This window comes from Podarcis cretensis (genome assembly GCF_951804945.1).
Source record: "Podarcis cretensis genome assembly, chromosome: 2".
NCBI lineage: Eukaryota > Metazoa > Chordata > Lepidosauria > Squamata > Lacertidae > Podarcis > Podarcis cretensis.
Window position 1 is genome coordinate 24,739,302 of NC_137171.1, and position 27,406 is coordinate 24,766,707.

At 44.3% G+C, this 27,406-nt stretch overlaps 1 protein-coding gene across 4 annotated transcripts; it reads right to left on the bottom strand.

Moving 5' to 3' along the window:
• Positions 1-837: 837 nt before the first annotated feature.
• On the bottom strand, positions 838-27,371 carry LOC307210061 (uncharacterized protein). Of its 4 annotated transcripts, none has more exons than XM_079965650.1 (6): positions 27,313-27,371; positions 24,448-24,674; positions 17,980-18,194; positions 5,851-5,978; positions 3,958-4,104; positions 838-1,609 (listed from the first exon to the last, which is right to left on the bottom strand). In XM_079965650.1, exons 2-6 carry the CDS (start codon positions 24,606-24,608, stop codon positions 1,295-1,297), a joined length of 966 nt encoding a protein of 321 aa, XP_079821776.1. In that variant the 5' UTR covers positions 24,609-24,674; positions 27,313-27,371; the 3' UTR covers positions 838-1,294. The 4 variants fall into 4 exon arrangements, with proteins under 4 accessions (XP_079821776.1, XP_079821775.1, XP_079821777.1 ...); XM_079965649.1 differs by having other exon boundaries at positions 27,185-27,352; XM_079965651.1 differs by lacking the exon at positions 27,313-27,371 and adding an exon at positions 26,963-27,133.
• Between the last annotated feature and the right edge of the window lie 35 nt (positions 27,372-27,406).

The window sequence follows — 27,406 nt, forward strand, 5'->3', positions numbered from 1 at the left end:
CTTATCCAGTGCTCTTTTTCTAGAAAAAGAGGTGCCAGAACTCTCCATGAACTCTGTTTTTCTCTTATAATAGCAATGGTGCCCAGCTGAAAGGCCTGATTTTATCCCTCATGTGCCCAGTAGGTCACTGTGTTCTGCAGGAGAGATTCTCCTTCAAGTGTCAAAAATACCAGACGCCTGAAATGTCCACAGCAACTCAAGGGTGTGGCTGTCACCGCTCTGTGGAATAGCATTCCTGTTGACATACAACAGGCATAACTATCTGCACTTTGTAGAAGCAACTGAGTACCTTTTTGTTTCCACAAGATTTTCTAGCTGGAGGAACAGATCTCTCTGCCTTGGGTGTTCATTTTGTTTGCTTTGTGTTTAAAAAACCAACTTTGATTGTTTCTTGGTACTGTTTTCAAAAATAATTTTTACCTGTTTCTATGATATATTTGCAAAGCACGTGGAAAAGGCGATTCATAAATTAATTAATAATAATGCAGATTATATGGCATGCTCAGGGTCTCTGCTTGCTGTCATCTTTGGGAAAGAGCTGCAGGACCAGTTGGAGAATTAGCAAGGGCATGTGCAGAATGTAGCAAGTGCCCATTTTACAGCCAGTCCTTGAAATGTCATCTGTGCATACCTTTAGACTAAGCCTTAAGCCAGTTTTAACTGTCATGAATTGTCCATGGGAATGAGCCAGCTATGATTAAATGTTTCCCAGTGAAAAGGTCTTCTTAGATTGTGGAAAATCTTGGACCCAAAGAGCTCTTGCCCACCTAACTAGAAACCCTTTAGGGCAAATCTGTTTAGAGCTGTCCAAAGAATGATATGCAGACAATATCAAGCTTCTTCACAAATTAAATTGCTTTTAATATTTCCCAAGTCTGTAATTCAAAAATAAAACATATTAGTTAGCATTTATATCCTCAACACCCACCCTACACTCTTCAGTTTTGTATCCCTCCTGGACAACATCCACAAGTGCCAAATTCAGACTAAAAGGTGTACTTTGCACCCTTAGAGAAACATCCTTGCTTTACCCTGGTAGCTCATGCAATAGATTAAAATGGTTCCAGTTTTGCCCACCAAAGAGGCCCGTGGTACTTTCTTTAATGGAACATTTAGATTTCTCCCCCTCCACTGTTGATTCGATATATACAGATATTCTTTCCCTGCAATGTTCATGTACCAAAGAAGTGCTTGGCTTCAGAGTGTCTGAACATTTGTGGTCTGTACCAGATACCAAGACCAGAACACTAGGGCATGCTTTGATGGAATCTATGTCAGCAGCCTTAAGAAGTTATTAAAACTTTCCCCACTTTAGTGATGCAGATGCAATTACAGCAGGAACCGAGGGAAGACGGCAACCTGAAGTCTTCTTGTTTTCAGAGAGGCGAGATCTTGAAGCTTTAACCAAGGGGGGCAGCTTAGCCTTTTTGGTTTGATCCGGTGGTTTTTTCCTGTCACTTGCCTTGGGCTCTTCTGCAGACACTTCATCCAGCTCTGGGAATGTCAGCTGCATGGACTTTAAGTCGGACTCTGAGGTGCAAACGATTCCCTTGCTCACCATCCGTGCAGTCATGGGTAAGTTGCTGGGCAAGGTGAAAGTCTCCATCTCCTACAAAGGATTGCAGAGGCCATATTTGAAGGGAGGATCGTGATGGAGGACATAGCATGATCAATGCGTATAGAGTGCAAATCCCTATTCTAAGCTGCTTACAGCCAGTTAGGGTCAGAGTAGACGTTATGCTAATTCCATGAATGCAATTTAATGTGCAGTTAAAAGCCTGATCTTTCCTTGAAATAGAAATAGCAGCTTTGGAGTGGTGTTCCTTTTTTTGGGATTGTCATGGACAATACAGCTATCAATGGCTACTGGCTATGATGTCTATGCTCTGCCTTCATGGTTCTTGAATACCAGTTGATGGAAACCACAGAAGGGGAGAGTGCTCTTGGGCTCAGGTTCTGCCTGCAGGCTTCCTGTGGGTATCTCATTAGCCACTGAGAGAACAGGATGCTGAACTAGATAGGCCATAGGATTGATCCAGCAGGACTATTTATGCTCTTATGCTAGTGGTCCCCCCCCCCCCAGTCTCACTAGCCCCTTGGTCTATACTCTAAAGGCTGCTCAGACTTCCCTGGGGCTGCTATTTGCATAGCAAAAAAGGGAGGAAAGCACACATTATTTGCACCCAGGTGATTACTATGGCCCTATCTGCACTATCCTAGGAACGCGGGTGGTGCTGTGGGTAAAACCTCAGCGCCTAGGGCTTGCCGATCGCATGGTCGGCAGTTCGAATCCCCGTGGCGGGGTGAGCTCCCGTCTTTCGGTCCCAGCTCCTGCCCACCTAGCAGTTTGAAAGCACCCCTAAGTGCAAGTAGATAAATAGGTACTGCTCCAGCGGCGTTTCCGTGTGCTGCGCTGGTGCTGGCTCGCCAGAGCAGCTTCATCACGCTGGCCATGTGACCCGGAAGTGTCTCCGGACAGCGCTGGCCCCCGGCCTCTTAAGTGAGATGGGCGCACAACCCTAGAGTCTGTCAAGACTGGCCCGTATGGGCAGGGGTACCTTTACCTTTACCTTATCTGCACTATCCATTAAAAGCATCATCATACTGTATTAGCCAGTGATGGATTCACCCAAGGAATCCAGGGGATTTGAGTTTGCTAAGGCTGCTGATAGTTGTTAGCAGATCCCTATTCCCCACCACAGAGCTACAATTCCCAGAGTTTCCTTGGAAGCGGGGGTTAATTGTTATACCACTCTAGGAACTGTAGCTCTGAGAGGGAGCAAGGGTCTTCTAACAGCCTGCTGTTCCCAAGATTCTTTGGGGGCAGCCACAACTGTTTTAAGTGGCATGATCCTGCTTTAATTTATAGTGCAGGTATCTAGTTTAGCTCTTGGTTGGGGAACATCTAGAAAAGCATATTTATATATATGGAAGAGAAGAGAAAGGGTGTGTTTGAAGTCAAATGCATTTTTACCATCTGTTTCCATGCAGAACTGTTGGCTCACTCCTGCAGAAGACCGGCCTACTTGTGTAAGCATGGTACATAACCATGGAGCTGCAAACTCACAACTCCTGTGCACAGGGAGGAGGGGATCAGAATTTTCTCTTTTACAGAACTGGAGATGCCATTTTGTTTGAGTATGCAGATTCAGTATTATTGCTCCGTTCACACAGCTAGGCTGCTCATGTGAACTGTAAATTGTGGAAGTCTGCTCACAGCCGACGGTGGGAAGCAACTCTCTTTTTCTTCCTTTCTTTTTATTTAATTTATTTAACATAATTATTACAAAATATAAGCAAAATATCACAAATACATACATATATATTTCAGATAAGCACACATATATAAAAAAGAAGAAAAGAGGAAAAAAGAAGAAAAGAAAAAATAAAGAGAAACAAAGAAGAAGAAAAGTTGGGAGAATTTCTTCCAAATTTATTCTACAAATATCTCAGTATGAAAATAATAATAAAATTTAATTGATTGACTTCCATCGCTTACACTGCACTTCCTATATACATTTTAAGCAAGATTGTATCTGTTATTCTGTATTTTTCCCACAAATATTCCAATAAATATGTTTTCTAAATCTTTCATAAATCTATCAAACTGCCATTCTGAGAGCACTAACTCAAAGTCGCAGTGTGAAATCAACACGGCTTGGCATTTCATGTGGCTGGGCTGTAGTGCCATAGAGCATCAGGATTAAAGTAAGAGGGCTGGAAGAGAGGAAGGAGAACTACATTTTTATGAGGGGCCTGACACAGAACTCTTGCTCTGGGCCAAGCTTCTAGCCTAAGTGATGTCTGCCACGCAGATAGGCACACTTGCTTTAGTAATAGCCTAACATGCTAGCATGTCAACTCAAGAGACAGCTGTAAAAGGCCAACAAAGGACTAGAGGCAAGCCTGTCAGAAAAGCAGGTAAGCCAAGGGGCTCTAGAAGCATGTGTTACATACCGTAGTTGCCAGCGCATGGAAAGGTGAACAGCCTGCCCCGAACCGGTTGACTTTGTGGGGATTAATTTCTCCAAACAGATGTCGGCGGACTGTCCTCCTTGCTATTCTTTGCAGGAATTCTTCCTCCAGGTTGTGTTTGAAAAAGCTCTGGTGTCAAAATTGGACAAGGAAAGAAAGAAAGAAAGAAAGAAAGAAAGAAAGAAAGAAAGAAAGAAAGATGGATGCATGAGCTGTCATATCTGTCAGTCGGAGGCAGAGTGAGGCCTGGTTCACAAATATAGCAAGAAGGAGCTGGCAAAGTCCGGAGGATTGTATCGCTTCAGGTGGCGCCATTTCTGAATGCTCACCCCACGTTAAAAAAACACACACACCACAGAACAAGCTGCACACCAGCAAGAATGGTTATAGCTTTTCTGTGCTAATATTCTTCTCAAGGGGAGATGTTTGATTGTTGTTGTTTAAAAAACAACATAAATCATGGGGGGCAGGGCAGGGCAAGGGGTATCCCTTCCCCCTTGGAATCCTAAATGCATTTATTTGTTTTAATGCACGTGTGCACACCCCCCCCTAGAGATTTAGAGTGAACCTTGAGATCACCCCTACTGACATTATCTGCATTTTTCTGGGCCGGTAGGCAGATGTGAATGCTGCTGGTTCTGATCTAGTGAGGCTGCTTCCAAAGAGGTTTCAAGATTTGGAAACCCTAGAAATACAGCTGTAATATAAACAGAGGAGTTGTGGTGTCATTTTGTGATCAGGCGAGGAGCTTGGAAGTGCTGATGGAGGGATTCAGGCTATGGCAAAGCAGGACTTCTCCAAAATGGCTGCAAGTGAGTTGTGACGCTCCTTTGATCCATCTTAGAGAGCGAGTCTCGTAGTATTTCTTAGAAATGCTTACATTTTCTTTCCAAGCTCTTAAAGTATGAGGCAGGTAAAGGAGGTAGGAGGCAGTGGAGGTATAGTATAGTTTTGTAGCTGAAGGTTCTAGCTTCCAATAGCAAGGCAATAACATTGCCTGGGCTCTCCTCTCCTCCTTCCAATCACATTGCTTTCAAAGGGCAGAAGAGAACAAGTCTTCATTCCTCCTAACTCCTCAGTCCCATAACCACAGCACCTATCTATCTGAGATTCTGCAGGTTACTTACCCAAGGACAAGTCTAGGCTTTTAGTCCATTTCCATACAAATGCCCCCCCCCCCACAATGTGTGGGATGGGGAGAGTGAAACTACTTGCAGAAAAACCACTGACTCCCTTTGTACAGCTCCCTGCCCCCCCCATCTGTCAGAAATTTGGCAGGCTTCACCTCCTCAGAAGGGGCTATATGCCTGCAAGTTTCACCCACTGCTATCCAAAAGTAAAAATGAGATACTATTTATTCATCTCCCTATGTTGGTTAATGGGGGAGAGGGACATACAAAACCTCACATTTCCAAAGTGAGGTTCTACTTTTGACTCAAACTGAAGATACCCAAAGCAATATGAGATGAAGTGGCCTCGTTTTTCAAGTGCTGAAGCAGACTCTGAACGAAGCATTATCTTTTGTGCACATCCTGGTATATTATGCACAGCAACGCCATATCACAATTGGCTTTTAAGGTTTCTTTCACTTTCAAAAGAGGATTCAGGAGAGGGGGTGGCACTCAAGAAACCCAAACCCAAAACCTCACTTTGGCACATGGATTGATATGTGCAGTTCTCTGGATCAAAGCTGGCTTACTCTCGGTAAAATTTCATTATCACGTGGAGCCCCTTTGATTAACCAGTGCTTATATGAGAAGCCCTTAACCTTGACCTGAATTCTAACCTACACTGGGGAAGGAGGGGTGTGCGTGTGTGAGTCAGATCAGGATCAGAGACAGCAGGAAGAGCGAATGCTATCGTCAGTGCTGTTACCTCGTGCTTCCTTTGCCCCAGGATGCTGCTTAGCGGGGGTGTTTTCAGTCGGCTTTGCGCTGTGTCCTCTGAAGGAGCCTGATTGGGAGACGCTTGTCGAGGACGGTCAATTCTGGGTAGCTGAGGCTCTGAGGAAAGAAAGCAGCCTGGGATGTAGTAGGAGGCGCACAATATATTTTGCTACTACTGTGCCATCAAGCTTTGATGAGCGAGTCTGTTTATGGACATCGGTTTATTGTAAATGGCTTACAGGTCTTTTATTATAAGCGCCGCAACCCCAGAGTCGGTCACGACTGGACCTAATGGTCAGGGGTCCCTTTACCTTTACCTTATATAACTTTTATTAAAATCAATCAGGCAAGCAAGCAGCTCTGGGGAGGGGGGAGAAGCTCCTATACCAAGCAACTCATGGCTGCCTTCTTTACCCTTCAAGTCTCTAAGCCTGTACTCACAACTGCCCCTTGCTCTCCTCCTGAGTTAGTGGCAGGAGTGGGATCTCAATGTGTTTAGTTATGATGGTGCCTGCTCATCACACTCTGATGCTCTTACTGCCTGGGTTTGGATAAAGTGTCTTTCCCCCGGCCTCTGTGCTTGGGCTCCTTGTAATACTGGTGTGTGTTTGTGCGTGCGCGCATGGAAAAAGAACATCTTCAATTTGGTGAGAAAATCAGGAATGTCAGAGCTAGTTAGGAAGAAGCAAACCTGGGGAAAGGCAAGGATGCTCATGTTGGTGGTGGGGGACTTGTGGGACCTGCACACCTAATTGCGTCCCACCTGCTCCCCCTAAATAAGTCAGAAGTGTCCAGCAGAAAGATTTGCCCAGCATCCTCACAAAGATATTGACCACATATCTTGGGGAAGGGCCATAGCTGAATGGGAGTGCATCAGCCTTGCCTGCAGAAGGTCACTGGTTCATTTCCCAGCAACTCCAGATAGGGCTGAGAGACAACACCATCTGAAATCCTGTCAATGTTGACAAGACTGAGCTAGAGGGACAATGGTCAGATTCAGCAGAGGGCAGCTTCCTATCTTTTTATATTGTTGGTGGAAATAGGATGCATAAAGCACTAAAGCAGTTATCAAAAAGGCCCAGGGACTTTAGTTCTTCAAGGCAGATGAAGTTCTGCCCAATGTTACCTGGCTGCAGCTCACAGCAGCACATTCTGTGGCTTATGAAGAAACACACAAAACAAAACAAAATCACACCTCTTATTATATTGATTAATCTTTCTGACCGCTGTGAAACATTCCTCATGCCAGTTGTCATGTTGACTTTGGGGACATCATTATATTTGCTGCAGGTGGGAAATTATTCGCCAGTCTCTGCATGTGTTAATATTGATTCAAGCTGTTACCAGCCTAATTAAGGAAAGGAAATATCATCTGTGTCCAGCATTTGGAGATGTTCAGCTTGGCAAATTCAAGATCCCCCTTTTCTGTATTCACTGCAAATGATGGGCACTCTCTTGTGTCTAGTGTCCATCATCTGTATATTGCCCTTCACTTCTGTGAACTGGCATTAACTTACAGTTGAGTTCAGGGATATTTTTTTTCTTCACCTTGTCCTTTACCCCCAATTTGTCCTCCCAATTAGAGCCTGAGAAATGTCCCAGTCAGGTGTTCTTGTTCTGCATCCTGGATCTATAAATATTGTTTGCTAAGCGGTGGCACTGAAACTTATTTGGGAAAGTGATTTGAAATATTAATTTCAGTAACTCAACACTCCTGTGAGCTGATACTGAGTCAGCTCTTAATTTTGGGTGAGCCTGGTAGGGGATTGCTTTAATCTAAAGATCTGGTGAGGTTTTGCCATTGCTGCCTTTCCCCTGACTTACACTTACTAGTCAGTGGTGGGCATAAGGACTCTTCAGTAGGAGTCATATAGTCCCCATGATTCTCAGTAGCTCTTGGCAGCACATAGGGTCTAGCAGAGGCTCCAACTGTGAGCCCCTCACTGCAGCAAGATAAAGACGGTTCAGGAAAAGGGAGAGGGTGCTGTTGGCAGAAGATTTGGTGTGGGGAAGTTTATAGACCCCATGATGCTCCAGATAACACCATCAGGAACATGGTGGACCTGAACTTTAGCCTGGCACATCATTCGATCTACTGAAAACAATTTATCTTGGAAATTGTTTTAGTTAGTTAATCCATTCCAAATCAGTCTGGGAAGAACTCGCCCATTACTGCTTGACAGCAAAGGAGCTGACACACCCCACATGCTTTCACGGGATACAAGCAGAATGCCTGTGAGACAATGGAAGCAAATAGTCTACCAACAATAGCTTTAAACTCATGCATAATTCCCCTAATTTTCTTGACTCGTTCCAGGCATACCAATTAGTTGGGAGATAAGATAGCGTGCCTGGCTGAGTTATTGACAAGGTCACAAAGATCTCAATGCAGGCGATCTGAAGATGCTGCAGGTATATCCATGTTTACCTCCATCAGTGCCTGGTGGCAGTAATTGGCTGGTTGAGGTCTATAAGCCAATAAACTGAAGTTGAATCCTGATGAGATGGTGGTGCTGTTGGTGGGCTATTTGTGAGTCTGGGGAGACAACCTGTTCTGGAAGGACTCAAACTGCCCCCGAAGGAGCAGGTATGTAGCTTAGGTATGCACTCTTGGATCCAGCTTTACCACTTGTGGCCGGTGCGTCTCCCTGACTGTGAGCTTCAAGTGACAAATTTTATCGAATGTTATGCAATAAATTCCATTACAAATCGTGAAGAGGGGCAAACTCAAGGCCTGCCCATCACTTTTGATCATCTAATGTTTATTGGATGGATTTCCCCCCTAAATTGATTTTTGAATTCTGAATTTATTGTTATTCACGTTTTTACTGTATTTTATGCTATTTTTAGTTGCATCAATTGAGTGTTTTAAATTTGTTGTTAGCCGCCCTGAGCCCAGTTTTCTGAATCGGGAAGGACAGGGTATAAATAACAATTTATTATTTTATTTAAAACACACACACAACAAAAGGTGCTTGGGGTGGGTGCTAGAGAACAAATCCCCTCCTCCTCTCTCAAGCAACAAACCCCCCTGCCGGTGACTCTGTACAACAGCAGGAAGCGGAGAAATAATTATTTCTCCCCTTGGCCCCCTCCCACTGGTGCTGCAGTAAGTTTAAAAATCCAGACCCACCCCTGTCACTTAGCAAGGTAACAGCAGCATGGGGAAGAAGGGGGGAATTCTTCTGCACCCTGGGAGCATCCCCACGCCCCTCCTTTGAAGTTACACTGGATTTCCAAGGCTTCTCATGTGCTGTAAAGCACACCCTGTGGTGATCCTTTCACCATCTGGATCAGAGATGGAAAGGATCAGCACCAGGCAGGCTTTGCAAGACATGGGCACCCTTGGAATTCCAGCAGAACTTCAAAAGATGGGAGCAGAGGTGCTTGTAAAACTCACCTGGTGCCGATTCCCTTCAACACAGATCAGCACAGGGTGGGTTTTTCAGGCCTCCTTGCACCCCTTGTACATGTGCTTCTTTCACATGTTTGCTGCTTGCAGCAGGTCTGATTTTCATGCAGTTGTTTACTTCTTGGTTATACATCCATACCGCCGCTTATACTTTCAAAAAGCTTCTGACAAAAGCCGCTCATTCTGAGTAAGCTTAGCAGACATGGGATAAGAAGACAAGTCCTCTTATGGATCAGAAACCAGTGAAAGAACAGGAAGCAGAGAGGAGGGATAAAGGGACAGTTTTCACTGCGGAGGGGTATAAGATGCAGGGTCCACTAGGGAACCGTTTTGGGTTTGTAACTCATTGTTAGGAGAAATGTGTATGTGGGGTGGGTGGGTAATCTGGATTATACCCTGTGCCCTTTCTAAATCTGTCATCCTGTGTGCATGGCAGAGGGAAGCAGCCAAACCAGTTCCTTTGTGAAGGTGATGACTTTGGCTGGCAAGTTAAGTACCGCAGTTTACATATCCAAAGAAGTTGCTCTGTGCCATAGAGCAAATGGGTGGCCGTTCCTCACCCTGCTGCTACACAGGAGAACAATAGGCAGAGTTGTGTGTGAGTGAGCTGGAAGCAGGTTGGAAACTGGAGACAAAGAGACATGTTTGCTCTGTGCAGTTTGCAATGGCTTATCGGGAAACAAATATTGGAGGCATGGTGCCTAGCCTGATTAAACTGTCGATCCAGTGTGTGGCTGCTTTGAAAAAGCCAAATTCCATGCTAGGGAACATTAGGAAAAGGGGATTGAAATTAAAACTGCAGATATCACAATGCAACCACACTTGGAATACTGTGTGCGCTTGCGGTCACTGCATAATTAATAATAATAATAATAATAATAATAATAATAATAATAATAATAATAATCGCAGTTGTAGGAAAGGGCAACCGAAATAATCAAGGGATCGGAGCAGCTCTCCTGTGAAGAAAGTTTGCAATATATGAGGCTTTTTTTTTACTTCAGAAAAAAGCAAGTAAAATGAAAATGCTACAGTTTATAATTACGCATGCTATGTACAAAAACACTCTCCTAACAATAGAATCTGGGGCCATCCAGCAAAGATGAATGTTGAAAGATTCAGGACAAAGTAAGTACTTATTCACATTAAACTTCCTAGTAAAATTATGGGATTCTCTACCAAAAGACGTAATTAATGATATCCACCAGCTTGGATGGCTTTAAAATGGCATTAGACAAATTTATGCTATCTGTAATGCTAATCATGATGATTATGTACTTATCAGAAGTGGTATGTCTCTCTGTAGCAGTTGATGGAGATCAAGAGGGGGGAAGAATACTGTTGTGTTCATGTAGTACTTCCAGGCTTCTTGCGGGTACCTGCTTGGCCACTGTGAGAATAGGATGCTGGAGTAGATGGGCCTGTGGTCCGACAATGCCTTCCTTGTCCCTGCCATAATGGGCCAATGACTATTCAAGGATGCTCAGCAAATATATTCTGTTCCAAGAGGAATGAGCATTTTTACAACATTCAGGTTGTTTTCTCAGAGAAAAGCAGATGCAGGTGATTGACAGTGAAAGATAGACTGAGTGTCAATAGATTAATCATGTTATGATTTGTGTGAAAGACAGGCAGTGGCTGATCTCCAAGGCGATGTTTGAAGATGGGATTTTGAAAGAGAAAATTATGCAGTGTATCTGTTTGAACAAGGGAATTAGATATCCCCCCTTTTCACTTCTCATTTCAGATGCTTCTGATATGAAATGAGTTTGAAACAATGGGCTATGCAGAGGTAACACCCTCCCACCCGTCTAGACTTCATAAACCAACAGTTCACAACACTCTTCATTTAATATCTGCCATGATATTTTTCACTGTTTCCTCTGAATAGCAGCTGAGAATGCCTGCTTTTTGCTAAAGTTTCAATTGAGATAATGTCCTAGTTCCTATCACATTTGGCAGTTTGTTTTGTTAAGCCATTGAACTTACAAGCAGTAAGTAACATTCACTTGCAAAACAACATACGTTTTTGGATGGGGGTCAGGAATCAGGCTTCATTTACCATAAGCAGAGACATAGGCTTGGTTCAGATGTAACAGGAAACCAAGGTTTCCCATTACCACAAATGGGTCTGCACAAGCCTCAGATTTGCATGCTCCATCATCTTTTACAGCTGGGGGGGGGGGAGAGATTGTAGGCTTTCATTTCCAGTTTTAAACAAAAACACAGTTGCCAGTGGTGAAAACTGTACTTTGTTGAGTTGAGCAAACCACTGTTCTCTGAGCTTGGACAACACAGGAAACTGTGTCTTGTTTAAAACTGTTTAGAACAAACTTTCACACTCCTCATCACAGCTGCTCCTGCAGGCCGGATTAAGAAGTACTGCATAGATGTTGCAGTAGAGGTCATTTTGTTGGTGTCTCATTACAGAATTAGATCAACTAGCTTTCTAGATTGTGGCCAGGCAACATCCCTGTCACACTACTGGCTCCAATGAGCAGGGGAAGCACTCCTATAGGGTGTACTTTCTCTCAGTTGTGGGAGGCAGCTATTGAGTTTGCCTTGGCAAGTGGGGGAAGGTGGAAGAAGAGCCAACAGGCAGCCCAAGTTCTAACTGCAAAGTGAAGACTAGGGGGGAACATAAACCCATTACATGGGAGTGGGCGGCCTTGTCTGACTACATTTCATGGAGAGACAAGACAGCTGCTGGAGAGTCATCACAGGCTTCCCTTTCAAGCCTGACAAATAAGAACAGGCAGTTTTCTTGAATTGTATTTCTCCATCCTCAGCTTTCCTGGAGGGTGAGGAGACTCACATGCCTTTTGCAATTGTTTCGAGTTACAAAACAGTAATGTTTAATTACTTATTTGCATCTCTTTATATAAGTACAGTGGTACCTCGAGTTAAGAACTTAATTCGTTATGGAGGTCCATTCTTAACCTGAAACTGTTCTTAACCTGAGGTACCACTTTAGCTAATGGGGCCTCCCACTGCCGCCACCCCGCCGCCACACGATTTCTGTTCTCATCTCAAAGCAAAGTTCTTAACCTGAGGTACTATTTCTGGGTTAGCGGAGTCTGTAACCTGAAGCGTCTGTAACCTGAAGCGTCTGTAACATGAGGTACCACTGTATTTATAGACCGCCCTCATAAGATATCAGGGCAGAGGTGTTGCAACCCTCCGTTCACTACTACCTGGGAAACAACAAACATCTCAGCTGGTTTATCATGACAAAAAACCTTGAGGTTACACATTTCATAAATTACCCACTGCCTGCCAATTATATATCTTTTCCAGTTTCTAAAGTATATGTTAAGGGATTCTTGACTCTGCGAAGCTGTTTATATACTTAAGTGAGTTTGGATTTCCGTACGCACTGAGGCCAGTTGTTTTGGGCTGAGTTCCTTCTCTTAATTGTTATCCTTTCACCACAGCGGGTTTTGCATTGATGGCCACAAAGTAAAATGCTTAAGCTTCCCCACCCTAACTGGTCCAGCCCCAGGACAGAGAGCTAACAGCAGGCGGCCTGCAAAATGATCTAAATAGCTGCATAAAATAAAGTTAGGGCTGACAGACTGAAAGGGGTGGTAAGGGCAAACTTGGATTTGATCAAATCTTACATACCTTAATGTTCAATTTGCTTATGCACATCCAAGGCTTAAGGTCAAACAAGAACTGACACCAGAGATGTGTGACTAGAATCTTTCACAGGCCAATTTCTGCTACTACAACTACTACTAATTAGCAGCCCCACGTGGCTGCCTTGAAGATGACACACACAGAGAGCAAGCCTTTCCTCTTTCGCACTTTAAAAGATCCGAATAGCCTTCCTGCTGATACTGCATCTTAATTGCAGAGCAGAAAAAGTAGAGAATATCTCCTCCCCTTGGTGCTAGTAATAGCAGTATGGGCATGATGTTTTATTTGGCCCCAATTTTTATTTTTAACGAGAACGATAATTGTATAAAAGTAAAATAATCCAACAGATATAAGAAACTCCTCTCACAACACTTTCTCCCACTGATGGTTCTCTTCGGAAAAACAAAGAAAAAAACACACAAACCCAGGCTTAAAAGCTAGCCACTTTTTTGTTTTCATGAAAGTAGGAAGAAATGACCGACTTCTAACTTTCAAGAACACTAAGCATTGCAAAAACAACAAAGAATATTTTTGTCTGAATGCTTTTAAATCATTTCCTTTGCAAAAAACAACACCACCCCAAATGTTGAGGAGCAGCAGCCTCTCTTCCCAATTTTCCAGTAATAGCCTCCGGACTTGAATTAAGTGTAATTGCCCAGGATTACATTCTCTCTTGGCTGAGAAGGCAGAAGAATCTCCAGATAACAGTGTCTTGAACTGCACAGTGCAAAGGAGGGGCATAGCATAGCTTTTCCTCCCTGTTAAACAGCTGGCACAGACTTTGCCTTTCACTGTTGAGATAAGGCCTGCTATATATCCATCCAAATAGCCGTGTGGATGCAGCAGTAATCTGTGTTTTAACACACACGTTCACAAAGGTGTTTAAATATAGAAAGACAGGTGACTCATAGCCCCAGAAAACAGTATTCAAAGCAATCTGTGCCAGTAGTGATGTATGGAAGTGAGAGCTGGACCATAAGGAAGGCTGATCGCCAAAGAATTGATGCTTTTGAATTCTGCTGCTGGAGGAGACTCTTGAGAGTCCCATGGACTGCAAGAAGATCTAACCTCTCCATTCTTCAGGAAATCAGCCCTGAGTGCTCAGTGGAAGGACAGATCCTGAAGCTGAGGCTCCAATACTTTGGCCACCTCATGAGAAGAGAAGACTCCCTGGAAAAGACCCTGATGTTGGGAAAGATGGAGGGCACAAGGAGAAGGGGACGACAGAGGACAAGATGGTTGGACAGTGTTCTCGAAGCTACCAGCATGAGTTTGACCAAACTGTGGGAGGCGGTGGACGACAGGAGTGCCTGGCATGCTCTGGTCCATGGGGTCACGAAGAGTCGGACACGACTAAACGACTAAACAACAACAACAAAGTGCCAACGTTTCATTAAGCGGGAGGCGGATAGAGGAACTTGGCTTCTGCTTTTATGTAAAGGCATGGAAATCGGTTGGGTTTTTTAAAAGGCTTTTCTCTCCATTGCCTAGCACTGAGATGGTGCTTTAAAATGCTTGGGATGGCAGATAAGCGGTGACTTTAAGACTGGCCAATAGCAGCTCATGTAGAAGGAATGTTTTGGCCTAGCGGACCCCCACAAACTCTTTATTTGTATTTACAATGGCAGTTTCTCCCCATGTACTACAGTCGTTGTGCTTACAAGTTTAAAGCTGCTGCATTGCCTCTTGGGAATGGGGGAAAGCATACTTCCACGTTAATCAAGTGAGCTCCCCTATTTGAACTGCTCACTCCATGTCAATCATCCGTGGCAACCGTCCTTCCTTACTCTTCCCTATTCTCACCAAGATCTCTCTGAACTCAGTTCCCCTCACACTAAGAACTCCACCTGTTCACGCTGAGCACTGGCTATACTAGTAGCAAGAACATTATGACCTAGCGAGAGCATTTCCAGAATGTGCTTCACACTGTTCATGGCCCTCATATGCACCATACATTCAAAGCATTTCATACTGCTTTTTAAACATCCGTGGCTTCACACCAAGAATCGCAGAAACTATAGTTTCTTAAGGGTGCGAAAAGGGTGGGAAAAGACCCTAATTCCCCCTGCAGAGCTACAATTCCCAGAGTGGTTGAACAGTCAATCCCTCTTCCCAGGGAACTCTGGGAATTGTAGCTCTCTGCAACCTGAACAAATCAGGGCTCTTCGTGGCGGGCAGACCATGAACTGTTTAAAGTGGTATGATGCTGCTTTAAATGTACAGTGCAAATGTGGCCTTATTAGTTATAATTTGTGGGAGCACAAAGACCAAGAAAGGCAAGCTGTGTGATAAGGAGGCACATGAGATACTAGTTAGGACTAGAGAAGAGGAGCAGCAAGAATACTTATTGCAAAGTACTGGAAGACACAAGATCTACCCACCCGGGAAGAATGGCAGATGAAGGTGATGGACTTCATGGAACTGGCAGAAATGACTGGCAGAATCCGAGACCAGGGAGAAGAGTCGGTGGAAGAAGATTGGAAGAAATTTAAAGAAATATTGTAAAATTAAGGAATGTTAGAAAGATGTTGGAATGAAGTTACATGGCTTTAGCAGAAATGTTACAAAGAATTAAGTACAATAGATTGTAATTGGATTAAAGGAAAAAAAATAATGTTAGAATTTGTTAAGTTAAATGATAGGACAGAAAATTGAGGAAGATGGAAAGGATTTGCTGAAACAATTAATCGAAGTGGAATACAAAAAAAGGGAGGTGTGAGGAGGTCGCTGAAACAAGTAAAAGAAAGTTAATAACATTGAAAGTATTGGATGTGTTTCTTTTTTTCCTTTTTTAAATTGTTTTTGTTTTATTTTTGTTATGAATATGTAATATTTTTGTCTTTGTATTGTATTGTATGGTTTTGTTATGTTTAATTCTTTTTCTTTTTTCTTTCTGTAACTTTCAAAACTTTAATAAATATTATTTTTTTTAAAAAAAGAGAAGAGGAGATGCATGTTATGGTCAGAGTCTACTGCCTGTAACAATTCTTAATTAAGAAAAATAATAAGTATTTTTTAAGATTTTGTACAGCATCCTCTCCATCAGCCCATTAAATGATTAAGAATAGGATGCAGGGAGTGGTGAGTTAACTAGGACAACTAGAAACACTCACATGTGTTTATGCGAATCCGTGTAACTAATTTACACATTCTCTCAGGAGGGGGCTTGCAAGCATTTGAGAATTGCAGAGCTCCCTGTCTGGATAATGGCTAGGAGCTGAGTTTATTGAAAGTAGGTATATCCTTCCTCTGCAATCCCCAGGTAAGAATTTCACCAGGCAGTGTTCCTTTATTCCTTGGTATGTGTTTAATTATATTGCTCGTATGTGCCCAGAGGAATTTGGCAGCATGCATAAAGGAGAAAAATCATTGTGTGTGTGTGTGTATTATTTATGATGATTATTAGCGGGATTTTCATACTGCATGGCCATGGAGGCTTATATGAAATTCATATTCCAGAGACTGCATTGTACAAAACGAACTCAAACACCTCCTTTTCTACAGCTGTGCATTCCTTGCAGTGTGGTCCCTGTCTGTTTCTTAGCAATATGTCAGGCCTTTGCAATCTACTGAATAGCTTGGCAGTTGCACGAGGCTGTCTGCCTGTTAGAACCATCTGTTGCTAACTCCATCCTGGTGTGAAATCCTACCGTTTCATATGTCTAATATTTCAGATATTTGCCTGCTGGCTGCCACGAGAGTTCTGAATGAACAAGGACTTGCGATCTGGACGGAGACTCTGAATTCCTTTCTCTCAAAGGCTTTGGGAACTGTGACTTCCTGGGTTGTTGCTGTTGTTTTTTAAAAAACTATGCCAGCAGACTGTTTTCTGGTGGAACAAACTGAACAACCCACTGGGAGTTGGCTGGTTTTTTCTATTATTATTTGTGCCTAAGACAATTTTCCTTCTGGAATTTGATTAGCTTGTCTGCATGTCGTGGAGACTGTGTGTTATGGAGAGTTACCGCTGAAAGCAGCAGCTCCTTCGCCATCTTCTCTCCCCTTCATTTGTAACGCCCCATGCCATTGGCTACTGCTTACCGGGGACAGGGAGACTCAAGGCACGATGATGCCATGGTGCATGTTTTGTAGTGCTACATGGGAAATGGAAACTGAGGGCTCACCCACACTTATATTTGCCCCACATTTCTAAGTGAAGGTCCATAGAACCACAGAATTGAAGAGTTGGAAGGGACTATGAGGATCATCTAGTCCAGGGTTCCCCAAACCTGGGTCCCCAGCTGTTTTGGGACTGCAGTCCCCATCATCCCTGACCACTGGTCCTGCTAGCTAGGGATGATGGGAGTTGTAGTCCAAAATCAGCTGTAGACCCAAGTTTGGGAAACCCTGATCTGGTCCAACCTCCTGCAATGCAGGAATCCTTTTGCCCAACGTGGGACTTGAACCCACAACCCCGAGATTAAGAGTCTCATGCTCTACCAATTGTCTGGGTGCTTTTTCTTTTTTGCCCAGGCACATTCTCCATGTATTCTGATTCAGCGTTAAAGAGTGGGTTTTCTTTGGGAAAACCCTGTTGGGGCAGGGAGGTGGGCTGGACATCTCTCCATGCAATGAGCAACAGAGGAGGAATCTTTCATACCTGATAACAAAAGTGTGGAGGTCAGGTATGAGTGATCCCTCTTTCTCTCATAGAATTGTAGAGTTGGAAGGGACCTCGCCTTTCTGCACGTTACTATAACAGCTGCAAGCAGAGCTCCTGTTTCTCTGTCCCAGCTCCTGCCAACCTAGCAGTTCGAAAGCACGCCAGTGCAAGTAGATAAATAGGTACCGCTGCAGCGGGAAGCTAAACAGTGTTTCTGTGTGCTCTGGCACTTAGCACAGTGTTCCGTGTGCCAGAAGCAATTTAATCATGCTGGCCACATGACCCAGAAAGCTGTCTGTGGACAAACGCCGGCTCCCTCAGCCAGAAAAGCGAGATGAGTGCCGCAACCCCATAGTCGCTTTTGACTGGACTTAACCACCCAGGGGTCCTTTACTATTCTCCTACAGTAGCTATACATGCCAGTTCTGTGAGGAAGTTTCTAGGCACTACAAGCTCTCGCTTACCTGGCTCCAGCTGCCCCTTGGCCTCCAGTTTGCTGTCCTTTGCCGCATCCCCGCTGCTGCTCCCATGCTGTGCTGGCTCAAGGGTATCTTGCTCTGTACTTTTGAGAGGTTCATTTACACTGAAGAGCTGTCCCTCCTCAAGGATCGGCAGCGTGGCAAAAGCCCTTTTCTTTTTATTCTCTTTTCTCTCGCCTCGGATGTAACTCCATGGGTTTCTAATCCAAAGGGGGTAGGGATTTAATGTGTTTTATACACACACACACACACACACACACACACACACACACACACACGGACATGGGTGGTGCTGTGGTCTAAACCATAGAGCCTAGGGCTTGCCAATCAGAAGGTTGGCGGTTCGAATCCCTGCGACGGGGTGAGCTCCCATTGCTCGGTCCCTGCTCTTGCCCACCTAGCAGTTCGAAAGCACGTCAAGCGTAAGTATATAAATAGGTACTGCTCTGGCGGGAAGGTAAACGGTGTTTCCGTGTGCTGCTCTGGTTCACCAGAAGCGGCTTTGTCATGCTGGCCACATGACCCGGAAGCTGTCTGCGGACAAACGCCGGCTCCCTCGGCCTATAGAGTGAGAAGAGTGCCGCAACCCCAGAGTCGTCCACGATGGGACCTAATGGTCAGGGGTCCCTTTACCTTTACACACACTATATGTGTGAAATAAACACACACACGCGCGCACACACACACATGCTTATATGCTTATATCCCATTTCATGTAAACAAACAAACAAACAAAATATTGTTTACTTAAACGTCTACCTTTTGTATTTATGGTTGCTTTGCCATTTACAAAGAACACATCTCATGCAGTCATTCAAAAGATTAATGAAAGCCAACATGGAACACGAGCTGAGAGAATGTTTAACCGAAATATAAATAAAATAAGCAATTTAAAAATAACAGCACATTAAAAAAAGTATGTGTTAAGTATGTACGACTCACTTGCAAGTAGTGTTGTCAGGTACCCTTGTAGGGATTTCGTACAAGTACTATACCTGGTGTTCCTTAACAAAGAGACGCTTAATGGTGGCCAGTTATTATTCACCAGGCGGACGGTTGGGCTGTGTTTATGCCCCTGCCCCTGCACTGCGGAGCCACAAGGGCCAAGTGGGTATGCCATAGAGTGCATTCACTGTGTATCAGAGAGATGGAGGTTCATGCATGGAAGCACAGATCTGGAGGGCATAAGCAGAGCCCTGCTGGATCAGAACAAAGGCCTATCTGGTCCAGCAGCCTCTTCTCACAGTGGCCAACCAGATGCCTGTGGAAAACCTGCAAGCGGGACCTTAGCACAAGAGCACTCTTCCTTACTTGCAAATCCCAAGAGGCTAAGGTGAGTTTGCATTTCAACTAAACAGCAATTTCTGATGTTTCCCCTTCTCCAGCCCCCCTCTCATTTCACTGCTGTCATCAGCACTGTACACACACTTCTATAAATAACTACTACGTAATAACTGCTTTCTAAAAAAATTAAGTTCAGATTTTGGAGCATAGCAAATAAGGATCCTATGTACATATGGAACATACCCAGCTACACCTACTGTCATAGTATAAAAGTGTCATACTGTGTGTGTGTGTGTGTGTGTGTGTTTAACAAATTCATTTATCCCCCACAGCCCAGACTTGATAATGAGGAAGGCTGCAGAAGAAATAGCTTTCACGTTATAACTAATTGCAGTTGTTTTCAGTGTAAAATATTATGCAGGGAGAAGCTTGTGGGCCAGTTGATAAATGCACTGGACTTCGGAGACTTGAGATCAAACCCCAGTTCAATTACAGAGTCACTTGATAACTTTGGACAAGTCACGATTTTTCAGCCTTAATTATCAACCCATTAAATGGGAATAACAATGGGCAACCTTATGGGGCGTGTTATAGAGAAGTCATACAGGGGCATATGGAACATTGGGATTTATAATGATCATAAATTTAAACAGACCGCTCTTCAGGCTAGAGGAACGCTGGGATCTCTGCAGCATGAAATGTTAGCTAGATTACATGTGCAGTTGTCAGGTAGGTGACATGTTAGGTGACACTTTAGATAGATGGCGTGCAAATCCAATACGCCTCCTGCTTTACAGAAATGCTTCATGGTTCTCCAATGTTTGGAGGAGGCTTTGAAATGATGAATGAGAAATGCATACCTGAGGTGTGTGTGAATACATCTCCATCTCTTTCAGTGTCCACAAAGAGCAGTCGCAAGAAGGCCTGATCCAGATTGGGACCATAGCACTACACAAGCGGCCAGGGGCAGGAGGAGAGATGCTAACTCTTTTCCTCACATCACTTAACCAATAAAAAATTCATTTCAAGCTATTTGCCTTGCTGTAGAGCAAACCACACACAGCAGCACGTAGGCTATGCCTTTATATTTTCCAATGCAGGCAATAGCTGCATCGGGGGCAGGGTTTTCATTGGCAAATGACACAGGGGCAGCAGTGGGGCAGAGGGCTGCACAGTTACTGCCCTCCTGGACGTGGGCATTGCTGCCGTTTACCTGGTTGGGGTGACGTCAGGTGCACTGGCGAGAGTCCCCAACCTCACCACTGCCCTGCCTTGCTCTCTCTGTGCAAGCAGAAGCAGCACAGCTGTCAAGAGGGTGGCTCAGTGGTTCTGCCCCACTATATGCATCACTAGGGGAGAAATTTAAACCAACAGGCAGTGCCGCCGCCACCACCACCCTGGACTAGATGTAAAAAAGAAGGCATGTAGGCAGCGTTCAAAATTTGGCAGGCGCATTTTGCACCTGGCTATCAGCCACTTCTCTTGCCAACCTAGCAGTTCGAAAGCAGGTCAAAGTGCAAGTAGATAAACAGGTACCGCTCTGGCGGGAAGGTAAACGGTGTTTCTGTGTGCTGCTCTGGTTCGCCAGAAGCGGCTTAGTCATGCTGGCCACATGACTCGGAAGCTGTATGCCGGCTCCCTCGGCCAATAAAGCGAGATGAGTGCCGCAACCCCAGAGTCAGTCACAACTGGACCTAATGGTCAGGGGTCCCTTTACCTTTACCTTTACCTATCAGCCACTTGTGACCAAGTGAAGATGCCCTGGTATCAGGATGCCACCTGATGCCATCTGGAGGTGCATGCCTGGGGATCATTGGATCTTGACTTTTTCGTGCACTAACAACACATCCTCTAGAATTCTATCCATGATATTTTATCTGCACAACCAGAACGAATTCCAGGAACCCAAAAGCCGTACAGTGGTACCTCGGGTTAAGTACTTAATTTGTTCCGGAGCTCCGTTCTTAACCTGAAACTGTTCTTAACCTGAAGCACCACTTTAGCTAATGGGGCCTCCCACTGCTGCCGTGCCGCTGGAGCACGATTTCTGTTCTCATCCTGAAGCAAAGTTCTTAACCCGAAGTACTATTTCTGGGTTAGCGGAGTCTGTAACCTGAAGTGTATGTAACCTAAAGCGTATGTAACCCGAGGTACCACTGTATTGAAAAATGCAACTTTCGAGCCATCTGGCCCCCAAATGGCAACTAGACGTTCTGTTTTGGCAACCGTAAACCCATTTGGTGCCTAGCTTATATATCTTGAGTATCTCACACTGCAGGCAGGTGGGGGCCGCTTGGGGGCAGACCAGTGGGGCAGTGCCCCATTTGTCCTCATGGAGTAGCCTCCACTGGTTTGAGGTCACTTAAATCCTCTTCAGAAATGTGTGCATCAGTTAGGAGCATAAATAATAACCTCTCTTTAAGTGCAGAGCCTACGTGACTTGGCAAAGTTCACCCACAGATAAAACTATGCTACAGGACATACAGTTAAGAGGGAAATGCCAGGGTAGTAAGATCACCGTACCACTATGTGTCTGCTTTTCTTATTCCTGGGAAGCCCTCCAGTGCTTTTCTTGAGCAAAATGGCAGAGAGAGCAACGCGTTTAAATGCCATTTTGGAACAAGAACTTGGGAAGGGGAAGCACTGCAGGGTCATTTTGCACATAAAAGCAACCCCAAAACAACTGCCTTGGGAGCAGGATGTCTGTGGGATCCCTGGCTAGGCTGTGCTTTTGAGGTAGTGCTGTAAATTTGCTTTCTGCAAGGTTGCCAGCTTGGAAGCACTCTCACTGTCAGAGAAATCTCCTCAGCTGCTGCACGTGGAGTTCCAGGTCCCACAGTCAGCAGCACGTTCAGAGCCGAAATGCAAGTTTACAAAAGGTTGAGAATTTTTCAGATTCTGCTGTTTGGGATTTGTTGAATCCTCTTGACCTCAAGGTTCATCACTTAAATGTCAGGATCAAAATCTCACTGCAGAACGCAGAACGCCTCTTTGTGCGTAAACAACCCACAGTTAGATATAGAACATTGTCTCAGTGTTTGTTTGTTTTTTAAAATATATATATCTATGAGCTGTGCAGTTAGTATTCAACTTTATATGTGTTTTTTAAATGTTTTTTAAATAAATAAAAAAACCTTAATGCTGTGCTATCTGCCTACTGAGCCCATGGAAAAAGCTCCATTTGTTTCTTGTGGGCACAGCATGCATGGTACAACACATGCTTGACCTGCTTTCCTGAACAAAGAATTTACACAACCTGGTTGGTAACAGTGGCGGACTTTGGGCTGCAGTGTGGTGCCCAGTGTGGCTGAACCAGTCAAGCTATCCTAAAACGGCCTCTTTTAGTGGCAACATTAACTTGAAAACCTGATGATTTTCAAAGGTTGTGCTATAAAATTTGACAATGGCTTTGGTAACAGCGCAGTCTATTTTTATATATCCTGTACAACCGTTATAGGCAATGCAGTGTTTTGTGGCCCCTTCAGTGGGAGGTCGTTTCGGCTGAAACGCAAAGGATTTCACCTCACAGTCTGCTATTCCTCCGCGTACACAGCAGGGGTCAGCAAACTTTTTCAGCAGGGGGCCGGTCCACTGTCCCTCAGACCATGTGGTGGGCCGGACTATATTTTGGAGAGGGAAAAATGAACGAATTCCTATGCCCCACAAATAACCCAGAGATGCATTTTAAATAAAAGCACACATTCTACTCATGTAAAAACACTAGGCAGGCCCCACAAATAACCAAGAGATGCATTTTAAATAAAAGGACACATTCTACTCATGTAAAAACACGCTGATTCCCGGACCGGATTTAGAAGGCGACTGGGCCGGATCTGGCCCCCAGGCCCTAGTTTGCGTACCCATGGTACACTGCATACATTTAAAACACATTTTCCCCTCAAAGAATCTCTGGAATTATAGTTTCTCAAGGGTGCTGGGAACTGTAGCTTTGTGAGAAGTAAACTATCCCAGGATTCTTGTGATGGGAAGTGGGGCTGTGCTTTAAATATATTGTGTGTATTCAACTCTTCCTTGCAGGAAAGATGGACCCATAAGGGTTTTGTTTTGTCCCTTGCTGGATGTACCTCCCTCTTATCTCCATGCTAGGGAGAACATGTGGAGGAGTAACAGCAGCAAACCTTTGGGGAAATGGGGCCTCCTAGGGGGGAAAAGGGGGGAAAACTTCATGGATTCCTCTGTGTCTCTGAATGAAAATCATATTTGTATGTCTGTTCATGGACTTAATTCAAACTTCTCAGAGCACATTTGTTGGCACCGTTTCCTTAAACTGACCTTTTCCTTTGTAAACATATGGAGCCGATTTTCCCTTGATGCAGCTGAGTTTGCGAGAAAGAACACAAAGGACTTAGAACGATAGGGCTCCATTTGTTGACACTGCGGGTGCACACACAACCTCGGTTGTTTTCATAGAGAGGACACCCTCTCAAAATGATAAACCAGGCACCTTATGAAACCTGGGTCAAACCTTTGGCACAATAAAGAAGTCTGAATCATGTCAGCTCTATAAAGCATTTTGATAGCCTGCCTGGGTCAAATTAATTTTGTATATTGATTTTGCCCCTAGTTATGTAGGTTAGTACATTATTTGTTCTCTTTAAAAGGATATTCTATGGCCTTAATGAATATATTCTTTACATAAATGCTCTATAAAAATAATAATCACAGGGTCTGCAAGTATGTATTGATTCAACGTATTCTTTATCAGCTCCAGAGCAGTTCTTCAAGACACTTGAACAAAGTGAAAGGGTTTGCAGCTGAAACGTGGTTTGCATACATGCTAATATGGATACACAAGCATGCATAACATTTGCGTAGTGTTTGTAGGCATCTGGGGCACAGTGGAGGGCAGAATATGTTGATTCCATAGCCGCAGTATTCCTCTACAGCACAGTTCTTCCTTAGATGTTGTTGGACTACAACTCCCAGCACCCCCAACCAGTTTAGCCAATAGTCAGGGTGATGGGAACTGGAATGCAAAATCTGGGAAGCCAAGATGGAAGAATGCTGTTCTACAGGATTCTGCCAGGATACCACAGACATTGTGACAGACATGTTCAGGTATTTGACTGAACACATGAATATCCATGCGAAGTGATATGGACATGCCGCAAGAGAAAATGATTGAAACTGTAGCAAAGGAAAACTTACCTGGGATGGGCATATATTGATGGTTTTTTCAGGCTCCATCTCTTTGGATGGGTGGGGCCCTGCACCAATTTTCCTTCTGGGGTCCAGAGCCTGGCATTTCTGTCAGAGGAGCTGTGGAGGATGACGGATCCTGAACCAAACATGAGGTCTTCAGTGCTCATCACACTCTTGCGATGGATACTCCAGGAACGAGCGTGAAAATGGCGTCACCGGTATTTGCTAGGGAGCTGAGCAACAGGAGACAGAGACAGATATTTTGTAGAACACCTCCTCTCACCCCTCTCTTTCTCCCTCCTCTGATCACGAATAGAGACTTTGCATTCTGTCCTCTATTCCTGCTGGTTGATTGGGATATATGAATCAGGCTTCTCCCACCTGCTGAGCTTGTCTGCCCAGGATGATTTGCTCTTGTTTCAATTACAAGCAAAGTCGTTTCTTTTTATAAGAACTTCTAACTATGAACATTGTTACTGTCCCCATGCTATATTTAAACTGTAGCTTAATTGGTCAGACATTTAGTATTGTTGTGGTTGTTTTTAGCTGTTTTAAGCATGCTATGGGGGATGTGGGTGGTGCTGTGGTCTAAACCACTGAGCCTCTTGGGCTTGCCGATCGGAAGGTCGTGGTTCAAATCCCTGTGACGGGGTGAGCTCCCGTTGCTCGGTCCCAGCTCCTGCCAACCTAGCAGTTTGAAAGCACGTCAAGTGCAAGTAGATAAATAGGTACCGCTCCGGTGGGAAGGTAAACGGCATTTCCATGCGCTGCTCTGGTGTCGGTGTTCCATTGCATCAGAAATGGCTTAGTCATGCTTGCCACATGACCCGGAAAAACTGTCTGCAGACAAACGTGGGCTCCCTTGGCCCGTAAAGCGAGATGTGTGTTGCAACTCCAGAGTTGTCTGCAACTGGACTTAACTGTCAGGGGTCCCTTACCTTTACCTTCTAAGTATGCTGTTGATTTACTTGAGTTGCTTTAAAAGGTAAAGGTAACGGGACCCCTGACCATTAGGTCCAGTCGTGACCGACTCTGGGGTTGTGGCGCTCATCTCGCTTTATTGGCTGAGGGAGCCGGCGTACAGCTTCTGGGTCATGTAGCCAGCATGACTAAGCCACTTCTGGCAAACCAGAGCAGCGCACAGAAATGTCGTTTACCTTCCCACCAGAGAGGTACCTATTTATCTACTTGCACTTTGACGTGCTTTTGAACTGCTAGGTTGTCAGGAGCAGGGACCAAGCAACGGGAGCTCACCCCGTCATGGGCTTATTTATTAATAGAAGTGGTTCATAATTTTCTGTAATCAAAATCATATCTAGTAAATCCCGTTATTTGTTTATTTATGGTCATGTAGATTCTTCAACTTACCCCATCTTAAATTACGGCAATCATGTAACAATACTTTCAAGTAAAACCCAAATATATATATTTAGATAACCAAATGACTTGGGTTCAGGCTGCCTAAATGATTGTCTCCTTCCATATAATCTTTCCCATATCCTAAAATCTGATGGAGAGGCCTTTAGAAACACCTTATGCCTTTGGCCCTAGGCAATACAAGTCTGACCTGTCCTGAAAAATTTCAGTGCTGGAAAGGTTGCTACTAGCTGTACTGGATGAGGCACCTATGTGTTTACATATTAGACATATGTCAGGAGATGGCAGCATCAGGTGGTCAATGACAGTTGAAATTCAAGTTCCCTTTGCATTCCAGTCATATTCAATTCATACTATACACCCTGTGTCCAAACAGGGTCCTATAAATAGGAACACAGGAAGCTTATAAGACTTTCTAAGAAATAATAATAATAATAATAATAATAATAATAATAATAATAATTTATTTATACCCCGTCCCTGGCTGGGTTTCCCCAGCCACACTGGGTGGCTCTCAACAGAATGCTAAAAACACGATAAAACATAAAACATTAAAAACTTCCCTAAACAGGTCTGCCATCAGATGTCTTGTAAAAGTCAAAATAGTTGTTTATTGCCTTGACATCTGCTGGGAGGGCATTCCACAGGGCAGGTGCTACTACCAAGAAGGCCCTCTGCCTGGTTCCCTGCAACCTCAGTTCTCACAGTGAGGGAACCGCCAGAAGGCCCTCAGTGCTGGACCTCAGTGTCTGGGCTGAATGATGGGGGTGGAGACACTCCTTCAGGTATACTGGTGTCATTGGTCTATTTGGTTTAGTTTTGGTTATACTGATTGGCAGTGGCTCTTCAGAGTTTCAAACATGTCCAGCCTTACCTGGAGATGCTGGGAATAAAACCTGGGATGTGGATATGTTGTTAAATGGAGGAGCTTTGTGACCCATGGAGTAGAGATACAGACTTAGCATCTGACAGTGGGCAAGAGCAAAGAGAACTAAACATGGAGCACCTTTGGAAAAGTACTGCCTGTCATGGTGGTTGGCTGTGAAATCTTCCAAATGCAACTACTGATTGGGTTTCATTTACAACACCTTGAAGACACCTCATCCTAAAAGATTCAAAGCTGTAAGCCGATTGCAGCACCTACCTTCAGCCCGTGACAGAAAATGGTTGCCCAATCCTGTGCTAGGCCTTTGGTCTCCCAAGTTTAATTTTAAAACTATATTTATTTTTGAGGGAGAGAGGGAGGGAGGGATAAATACTGTTCCTCTTTCCTTCCTTCCATCCTGTATTTCTTCTGTTTCTCACAGGATCTATTGATTTTGAAAACCAGGTATTTAGCCCAAGTGTCATTGAGCCTATTTCTTACCAGAACTTTTTTGGGGGGAGATGGCTAGATTCAGTTCAAAATCTCTGTGGCAGTAAGCAAGGTGACATGATGGCTAATCAATAGCCCTCAGTGTCTTATGGAAATATCTGGAAATCTTTCCTTCTTACTCGTATGGATTTGCGACTCTGAACCAACTGCCGCTTCCTGGAATGCTAAAGCAGACCACTTACCAGAACCTTCCAGAATCTTTCGTTCAAGCTT